General features: G+C 34.0%; 1 protein-coding gene across 1 annotated transcript; it reads right to left on the bottom strand.

Annotated features, from left to right (window-relative positions):
• Positions 1-411: 411 nt before the first annotated feature.
• LOC113354379 (monothiol glutaredoxin-S9-like) lies at positions 412-1134 on the bottom strand. The gene has a single exon (XM_026597726.1). The coding sequence runs from the start codon at positions 931-933 to the stop codon at positions 625-627; it is 309 nt and encodes a 102-aa protein (XP_026453511.1). The 5' UTR covers positions 934-1134; the 3' UTR covers positions 412-624.
• Positions 1135-10909: the final 9775 nt, after the last annotated feature.

Raw genomic sequence — 10909 nt, 5'->3', positions numbered from 1 at the left:
AATTCTAATCTATCCTGCTACGTTTTAAGTTAGGGGACAAGCTCGATATTGTTCTTTTTTTCAACTGCCTAAATGGGGTGCACCGTGCACGATTACATTACCTATAGCATTCAGCAGTTTTTTTTTTTTTTTTTTGTAAGTTCAAACGTATTCAAAAGACTAAATTGGAAATTAGAAACGGAAAATGATAAAGCTACCGACGTTTTCTCCGGCAATTTCTCCCCCAAGACACATCAAAAACCCCACCCCTATAATTCCTCTGTGGGTCTCAGGGACTGTGTTTGAGAGTCGGGATTTTGGGGGACAAAATCATCCGTTGCTCTATCACTTCCCGTTAGAAACGCTTACATTAATAAAGTTAGGTTCGTTAGAGAGCTCGACTTTTGTAATAATTTATTAACACAGAGAGCAGGAAGCAAGCTTATAATAAGAGCAAACCTTTATTAGCAAATACTAGATACATAAACACACAATTTCTGAATGGAACAAACAAGCGCGCTTAATCAAACTCTAATTAATTAATACTCCTAGTTAGTAGATTATTATACAATGCAAAGCTAGTTTATACGGTTTCCTTTAGTAAACCATGCATTTTTATATGCTGCGCTATAAGAAAATTAATTATCATGGCAGCATAGCTTGGAATGGTCTGACTAATGGAAGCAACGAACCACCGAGATGAAGAGACATAATTTCATTGGTGGATCCGATAAACTGACCATTAATGTACACGGCAGGTACTGCCGTGTTACATCCCATCCTCATGAGAGCCTTCTCCATGTCTTTTCCTTCAGGGTCTTGATCAAGTTCATGAATCAATGGATTCACGCCGAGTTCGTGAAACAAAATTTTGACAGTATAACACATACAACATGAGCTTTTACTAAAAATCACCACCCCTTTCTTTGTGGCAACTCTCATTATAGCTTCCATTTTTATGACACTATAACTGAATTATAATGTGAGAGAGCACTAAGATCCTCCAACTTCAGTACAATCTCTCAACCAAGCTAATCGAATTCGATATTCGAGCTCAATCCAATACGGCTGAGAGAAGTTGAAGTTTTGGATGGAAAGTATGAATGAAGTAAAGAGTAAGAAGATTGATTTCCAGTGAAGAAGTTGAGTTCTCAAGACCACAATTTATAGGAAGAGAAGAAACTAGAAACGCTTGCATGGTAAATTTACAACCAATAGAAGAGCATTCAAAAGAGAATATTCTGCTTCGAACCGATCCTCTCCAAGGAGCCTGTAATACTGATTCTCATTTTAAAGGAGGCTGTTGTGTTTCACAATGAACTGATATGAGATACCCACAAGTTGGGTTATTGTGTTTGACTGGTCCTTGCTGTTGTTGATTCTCTTGAACTAGATTTTTGGATGCTGAAGTTTCGAATCTGACTTAATGATGTTAACTAGTAGTTATTAACGAACCCACTATTGATCTCTTGTCGTTCTTTTTTATGATAGAAACATCGGTCAAATGCGTGTTTTGTCTAGCACGATCTTTATACCCTCGACGTGTGTATATTGACAGCCATTTGTATTTACCCGCTTTACTGCTTTTCTTGATGCCCACCTTCTATGGTTTACCATTGCAAAGGCACAAACAAGGGATATAGAGTATTTGTTAGTATTCTTTTTAATCAGTTTGACATGAAGTAACATTGTCATTCCTGAGATATTTACAATCTCTAATGAAACTTGTACTTTCACTTATGCTAGCCAGGTCGATGATACTCTCAGAGGTACCCCATCCCCACCTGCGCACCTTGTTTTCTATTTTCTTTCCCACAAAAATGACTTCTAGATATCGCTTGGTTTGAGTTTTCCTGCAGTAAAGAATAAATGGTCATCACACGATGAGGTATAACATCCACAATTGAGCAAAGATTGGCCATCCAAAAAAAAAAAATGTATTCTTGTAGAGTGTAGGTTTAAGACGGTATGCAATGTTTTGCATAGATTCGTGATATAAATAGATAAGATGCTAATAAGCTTATCTTCCTTTACTTCGAATATCAGACAGTTTTGGTATTCGTACTTTGAAGGAACGAGCGATCAATCAGCTTAGAAAGAGAATAATAACGTGGGTTAAATATGGTTACCTCCTAAGAAACATTAGCAACAGCTGGAAAATTTCCATGAGGAAGATTAATACGGTATCTGCTAATTAGCTAGTATGTTGTTGTTGTTTTTCTTTTCTTTTCTTTTTTTCTTTTCCTGAAGCATACATTAAAGGAAATTATTATGCTTCAAAATAAAATAAAATAAGGGCAATTGTTTCAAGGAAACTTTTAGTTAGGGCAATCTATCCTCCCTTTAATTTTAAAGGTCTACCGCTTTTATTCGAGGCCTATCAATTTTTTCACCCACCTAGACGAGAGGGATAAAAGATATCTAAAAGGGTGAAAGTACTAAGTTCATTACCCTTACTATTAAAACTTAAACACTTAAATCAAATGTATTAAAATCCACTCTCTTAGGTACTTATCTACCGGTTCCTCTTAATTAGGTTTTTGATGAATTCTTACATTCAAAATTGAAATTCATCAGAAATTTTTGTTGTATGGGATTATCCGGTATCGGCTGATATGAGTGTCCACATTAGCCAATTTTGAATATTCGGATGATATTCACATACATGTCGGCCGACTATTCTTGATGTTCTTCATGGTTGAAGAATGTCAGCCCGGAATCGGCCAATATACACTCATAAAGACCAGTTCTGGTTAACCCATTTTTTTCAGCTAATACTCGATTATAGAATGAGTATGAAAAAGTCGAGTGATGTACACTCGATGCTCAAGTATAAATTTTATACTCGAAATAAAAACAATTTTATACTCGAATTGAAAATGAGTATGGGTATGATTTTATACCCAATTTGAAACGAGTATGATTTTATACTCGAACTGAAAATATGAGCATGACTTCTTAAATAGAATGTGATTTCATACTTGATCAGAAAATCATAGCTCATTGTTAACTCGAGTATGGATTTAAATTATGTTTGATGGTTTTCAACACCAGCAGATAATCGGTTGATGAGGTTCATATCAAAAGGAGAAAAAAAGGTTCATATTGATCGATTCTGGGTAAAAGAAAATTTTAACTTTTTTTTTTGTTTGTTTTGAAGCTACAATCAGTCTATCTAGTAATTAGTATCGACAGATTCTGGATTTTCTTCATGATTGATCAACATCAACCAGAATTGGCTTACGAGAGTATGAACATCAACCGACTCTGCTTGGTTAATGATTCTACAAAAAAATCAAAAAAAAAAATCATGTTTGGTGATCATTAACATTAGTTGATGTCTTAGTTAATAAAATTAAACATTTGTAAATCAATCGAATTAATACTATTTAATCAGGGGTAAATTAGCGATTAACTAAAATAATTGGATACAGAGTTTTTGACTTTACTTCAAATTATCCGTTTTTATCTTCTTGTGGGAGGCTTCAAATAAAACCCTTTGGCCTCAAACTGGTTACGCAGTATATCGAAGGAAAATATATTATTTAAATTTTCAAAAAGATTATACTTTGCCAATCTATTTTTTTTTATCCTTATGGAATATGTCAAAATAATTAAGAAAATCAAAAAAATTCTGAAACTACTACGATTAATTAAGAACGCGCAATTGGTGGATACTTTTTTTAATTGGGGAATATGAATTACTAACCCCATCCAATAGTGTCTGCTAAGGGGTGTTTTTTTGGGGCGGAAATACTAAAATACCTTTCCATCTAAATTAAAATTTAAAACTAAAAATCAAAATCAAACCCCAACAAGTTCTTAAAGATAGGTTAAATTGAATTGTTGTTGAGCAAGAAGAAGAAGAAATGGCTTCATTGAGAAGGTACATGATATCCAACCATATTTAAAGTGTTGTTGTTGTTTTAAAACTTCGTTTGGGCATACTCTACTGTTTTTTTGTGCTAGCATGGTTTTTAGGATGAATACCATGCTGATACTAGTGCCGGCATGGTTTTTTGGATGAATATTATGTCGATACTTGCTATTTCAGACAAATTTTCTGGATGATTTTTTCCTCAAACCGGCACTGTACACTTGGGAATCGACCATGCCGGCACTACTACCGGCATGCCCGATAATGAACTTTCTGTGCCGGCAGTGTACTTACAATTTCAAAATTGGGGGATATTGTGTATCGACATGGTGAAAGTATGAATACCATGATGATTGGTCATTGCCGGCATGGTATTCATACTTTTACCATGCCGGCACTGAGTTTTTCAGGCGTAACAATGGCGAATTCAATGAAAAAAAATGAAATTTCAATACATTAATACTTATATATGAGTAATTGGAGAACTTATATGTTCAGCTTGTTTACTTTCCTGGGTTGGTTCTTCACTTAAACCTTCATGACCATAAATATCTTGATTTGATGTTGTTGCATCAACAAATTCTATGATAATGATTTATTCTAATGATTGTCAAACTAATCTATTAACCTAACTAATTATATTTGACCAATAAACATGATTAGTAAGGGGTAGATTAGGAATCATCTAAATTATCCGGATAGGGGGTGACCTTGATTTACTATTTAAATCCCGTTTTTGTCTTTTTCCTACATCCCCAATTAATAAAAGCATCCCCCAATTGCGCATTCTTAATTAAATGCCATTTTATTCGCAAACATTTGAAAAGAAAAATTTGTTAAACTCATGTAATTTAAAAACAAAGACTAGAGAAACGAATCAAAATTTAAAAAAAAAATGAAGATAAAAGATATATCGACCAAAATATGACAATCAAGTAAATTAAACCAATACTGACAGGGTTATAAATTAAACCGAGTTGTTAAAATTTCAAAGTTCTAGCTCAAGATTAAGATTGATGTTCAAAAAAGTGTCTAAATTTCTATTTTTATATTTGATAAATTTTATACAAGTACATATAGAAGTGATCATGTTTAACTAGCTTGGAATTACCAAAACTAAACCTATGATTTAATCTTGTCCAAACACTATTAAGTGCTCATGTTTGACTAGCCATGAAGATAACCACTAATGGAGATTGATAGGGTTGAAACCAAACAAGTTGCCGGAGATACGAAGAGAGTTTAAGTTTCGTAAGAAACTTGATTAAAATTTGACTAAACAATCAAGATAATAAGTGTTTAATTGATAATAATAATATGTTTTCTAAATAATAAACGTAGTATGTATATATAGGCTTACAACAGCCGACTAGATAAGAAAGTAAATCTACCTAAACTAGGAAAGCAAAGTCTTGTAAGACAAGAAGTAAGAGAAACTAAAAGAAATAGGGAATTAGAAAAGATGTACTACATCAGTCCCCCCTTCTTGAATGAAACTCTTCCTCAAGTAAATCAATAAAAAGAACTTCATTCTCACCATAAAACGTGAAAATTTCTTGCACGTTGAAGATATTAGAAATGCTCCAATTTGATGGAAGAGCAATGACATAAGAATTATCACTGATTTTCTTAAGTACCTTGAATGGTCCATACTTTTTCATCTTTATCTTGTTGTAAGTTCCAGTAGGAAAGCGCACTTTTCTTAGATGAATCAAGACTAATTCTCCGTCTTTCAAAGTCTTTATTCTTCTATGTTTATTTGCAGCTTCTTGTACTTGTTGTTGGAATCTTTAAGCTTTGTTTTTACTTCTTGATGAATCTGTGAAGCTTTCTCAAGAATATTATCTGCTTTTACATTTGATTGTCGCAGTTTTGGAAGTACTACCAAATCCAAAATATGGTTAAAAACCTTAGAATACATAATCTCAAAAGGTGTCTTACCTGTAGACCTATTGATTGAAGTGTTAGAGAAAACTCCATATGTGGAAGGAGAGTGTCCCATTTTTTGTCTTTGCTTCCAATAATATTGCTCGAATCATATTTCCTAAAGAACGATCGACAACTTCAGTTTGTCCATCTGTTTGGCGATGAGCAGTTGTAATATACGCAACTTAGTTCCTAAGCGCATCCACAAAGACTTCCAGAAGTAGCTCAAAATTTTTGTGTCTCTATCAGATTTGATGTGTTAGAAGTTCCATGTAAACGAACCACTTCTTTGAAAAATAAATAAGCGATATTTGAAGCATTTGTTGTCTTCAGCCATCCTTGAATAACGATTTACCACAACCATAATAGAGTCATGAAGTACGAAGTAAACCAACCACAAAATCCATGCTAATATCTACCCAAGGAGCATCTGGAATTGGAAGTGGGGTATATAACCCTATGTTTTGAATAGTTCCTTTGGAATTTTGACAAACCATACACTTTGGTACATATTTCTGAACATCTCGTTTTAGGGAAGGCCAAAAATAACGTTCTCTAACCAAAGCAATGGTTTTATCACGTCTGAAATGTCCGCTAAGACCAGTTTCATGCAATTCTTGGATCAGGTGAAGACGTAAAGAACTCTGTGGTATACATAATCGATTTCCTTTAAAAATAAAACCATCATGAATGAGATAATCATCAATACTTCTTGTAGAAGAACCACACTTCTCCCAAAGTGATTGAAAATCTTTGTCTTCATTATACACATCCTTCAAGAAATCAAAAGCTAAACTCTCATGTTTAAGAGTGACGAGAAAATGAGCTCGTCTACTCAAAGCATCAGCTACTTGATTGAGTTTTCCACTCTTATGTATAATAGAGGATGTATACTGATTGATTGTAGATAACCACCTTTCATGCATTCTATTAACATTAGTTGAAGTTTTCAAAAACTTAAGAGCCTGATTATTAGTGTTCACTAAGAATTCACTGTGAATGAGATAAGTATGTCATTGTTTCAAAACTTGAACAAGTGTTATCAACTCTAGTTCATAAGTAGACTATTTCTTTCTTGTATCAGAATTTTTCTGACTATAATAAGGAAAGAGATGACCGTCTTGAGACAATACAACTCTTATACCAAAAATAGAAGCATCACAGTGAATTTCAAATGGTTTTTCAAAATTTTGCATAGCAAGAACATGAGCACTATGTAGTTTTTATTTGAGCAAATTAAAGCTCTTATCTGCTTCTTCTGTCCATTCAAAACTTTCTCGTTTCAAGAAATTCGTAAGACCAGCAGCAATAATACTAAAATTCTTCACAAACCTTCTATAAAAACGAGATAATCCATGAAAGTTGTGTACCTTAAGAATAGAATTAGGGGTCGGCCAATCAACAATTTCCTTAATCTTGGAATCATCTACTAAAATACCAGTACTTGAAATTACATATTCTAAAAATGTCACTTTGTTGGTAAGGAAAGTTCACTTCTTAGAGTTAACATATAACACATTATCTTGTAATACTGAAAATACTTGAGATAAATGTTCAAGATGTTTTTCTTCATTGTGGATGTAGATTAAGATGTCATCAAAGTATACGATGACAAATTTTCCAAGAAAAAAGTTGTAAAACTTGATTCATGAGACGCATAAATGTGTTAGGAGCATTAGACAATCCAAATGGCATCACAAGCCACTCATACAATCCTTCACAAGTTTTAAATGCAGTCTTCCATTCATCACCTATACGAATACGTATTTGATGATAACCACTACGTAGATCAAGTTTTGTAAATACCTTAGCACCAGAACGCATATCTATCATGTCATCTAGTCTTGGTATTGGAAATATATATGGTATTGTTACTCTATTAAGTACTCTACAATCTATATACATACGATTTCCACCATCTTTCTTGTCTACTAAAAAGCTGGGCTAGCTCAAGGACTTTTACTTAGTCTAATCAATCATTTTTGTAAAATGTCATCAACTTGTCCTTCTAGTATTTCATTCTCTTTCAGACTTAATCTATAGTGAGCTTGATTAGGGAAAAAAAGTTCCTGGTATAAAATCTATTCGATGATGTAAATCCCTTAATGGTGGTAAAGTAGTAGGTAATTCAGCAGGAAATAACTCACTAAAAGAGGATAATAAGTCTTGTACCTTGTGAGGAATCTCCACCATAGACTTAATAGCTTCATGAGAACTCATAGAATGAGTTTGTTGTAAAGACCGAGCAATGGTAGAAATTAAAGTAGTTGTTTTGTGTTATGAATGCTCTCTTACTGAAGTAGAAGACCGGAAAGGCCATAAAACCTTAGTGCAACCATCGTGAACGAAAGTGTATGCATTTTCATAGCAGTTATGAACAACACAAATGGCATACTGCCATTGTCTTCCCAAAAGTAGGAATTCATATTAATCACGTCACAAAGAGCATAATCTTCATATCCAGGGAATGAAAACTTAACCAAACACTGATGAGTTATCTTTTGAGTAGAAGAGTTGTTATCCAACCCACATAATATGGATTTGGATGAAGTGTAACTGCTAATCCCAGTTTCTCGACTAACTTAGCAGCTAACATAATTCACTGTACTTGCACTATCAGTGATCATGCTACAATATTTTCTTTCAATAACATATCGATATTTGAAAATACTATGTCTTTGTGAAAGACATGGTTCAGTAATGAACATAGGATGCATTACACCAAGGAAATATGCATCATAAGACTCATGCACATATTTGTAATTTTGATCATCATCCTCAAATACGTCTTATTCTTATGTTTCGTCTTGAGTTTCACTAATATAGGCATGAAACTTACGGCAATCACTAGAAGTATGACCAGTTTGGTTGCAATTATTGCACTTTTCACCTCTAAACTCAGAATAAGGATTATGAGGTTTGGGTAATGGAGGAAACTGTTGCTGATATTTATTACCTCTAGTATTTGGAGTGATATCTCTATGGTTGGTAGAATGAGGTGGTTTAGCAGGTGGAATATCAATTAATGGTGAATATTCTGTAGGAAGAGGTGTTTCGTTGTATGAAAAGTTTGTTGTTGGTGGTTGTTGAATGGGTCGACTATAACTCATTTCTTGAGCATAATAAGAACCATCTTGGTTACTAGAATAAGATTATATTATTTTGTAGCCCTATTATAGCTTCGATAACTATTCTGCATGGTTGTGCCTGGATAAAAGTGTTAAGAATACGTCTTTCAATCTTAAAATCTTGTTGAGTAGCCTCAACCATCATATATACGGATTGAGTTATTCCTAGTTGCATAAGCCGATTTAAACCTTCTATAAAATTTGCAAACTATATACGATTTAAACCTTCATCCACATATTCCTCAACAAGTCTAGCTCTTTATCTAGGATTCTGAAGTTTAATAAACAGTTGTTGTCTAAAATCTGTAGGTATGAACTTATCTCTGATTAAGTTTTTCATTCTTTCCCAAGTACTATGGGGGGGCTTACCATATTTGATACGATCTTCACATAATTTTTCCCACCAAACTGCTGCTCCTCCCTTGAGCTTATAGGGAAACGAGTTAAAAAACGGGGGTATAACAACCACACGCAATAATTTGTACGACAATTTGTATGGACTAAACTCCAATATAATTCCGAGAGCACCAACTAAAAATCAAGACTCAATCAAAAACTATATCAAAGAGATTTATCTCTTTCTCAATACAATCAACAAATCGAACAGATAGAAATCTGTGAGCCTGATTTTTATGAGAAATAACTTGGTCGGTACCAAAGATCAATGCCCAAGTGTCAATCATGTTATATCCAACAACCAAGGTCAGATTTATCAACTGATTGGACTACGCACAACCTGTGATATTTCAATTATATAAACAAATATAATGCGGAAAAGAAATAACAAAGACACCGGAAATTTTGTTAACGAGGAAACCGTAAATGCAGAAAAACCCTGGGACCTAGTCCATATTTGAATGTATTAAGCTGCTACATACTCTAGAATACTACAAGTTAACTTCGTACTGGAATATAGTTGAGCCTAACCAAGTCTCACACCAATTAAGGTACAGTCGTATTCCTTACGCCTCTAGAACCACGCCGGATTCTGCGCACTTGATTTCCTTAGCTGATCTCACCCAAACTAAGAGTTGCTACGACCCAAAGTCAAAGACTTATACCCACAAATATGTCCATCCTTGCCAAGGACTCACTAAGAAGACACAAACGTATCTACAACTACATCCTCGAATGGCAGTCAAACTGGGGCGGGGCTATTTTTTTATTATTTCTTTCTGCCATATCGGGAATGGGACTAGTACCGGATAGAGCATCTCTGGAATCAACATATCTTTCCCTAACACATCGTTATTCTGTTTGTTACATCTTTTGATACAAAGATCAAGGTGAACAGGAACCAACAAATAATCTGGTCTTATACTCCCGAAGAGCAGCCTAGAAATATTAGTCACATCACAATAACCTAACTGATTAAAAAAAGAAGTTATTACGGAATCACAAGAGTCTAAGACGAAGAACTGTTGTGATTACTTTTTATATCTTACCTATGAGAGATAAATGTCGAGTAAATCTTAGAGAAGATAAAACTCAATAAGATAGAACAAGTAAGATCATAATATGCAACTACAGAGAAAATAGTTGGATCTGGATTCACGAATCCGAAATGAAGTCTTCAAGTCTTAACCTAATAATGGTTTTGGAAAAAACCTAGGTTAAAGGAGAATCGACTCTAGTTTGTAACTAGGACACACGGAAGTGTCGGGATTAGGTTTTCCAGTTGATATAGTTCTCCCTTATATAGCCTTTCAAATCAGGGTTGCTTACAATCAAAGCTAAGATATCTTAGTAACGAAGCATTCAATATTCACTGTTAGATGAACTCCTGATTTAAGATTCAAGCTAAGTCTACTTAGAAATTAAATAATTAATCTCCATCGTTAGATGGTCTTAGCTTTTTACACACAAATGAAATATACTTATATTTAGATATGGGTTACCATACTTAAACGTGTATATTGGATTGGCTCAATAACAATTAACTGAAGTTAGCCACATGAGCACTTTTGACTTAGCCATTTCCATCTAACACTTCTAGATC

Source organism: Papaver somniferum, chromosome 2 (assembly GCF_003573695.1).
Source record: "Papaver somniferum cultivar HN1 chromosome 2, ASM357369v1, whole genome shotgun sequence".
In the NCBI taxonomy this organism is placed as follows: Eukaryota; Viridiplantae; Streptophyta; class Magnoliopsida; order Ranunculales; family Papaveraceae; genus Papaver; species Papaver somniferum.
Note: the sequence above shows the minus strand (reverse complement) of the source record. Positions and strands in the feature narration are given on the sequence as shown.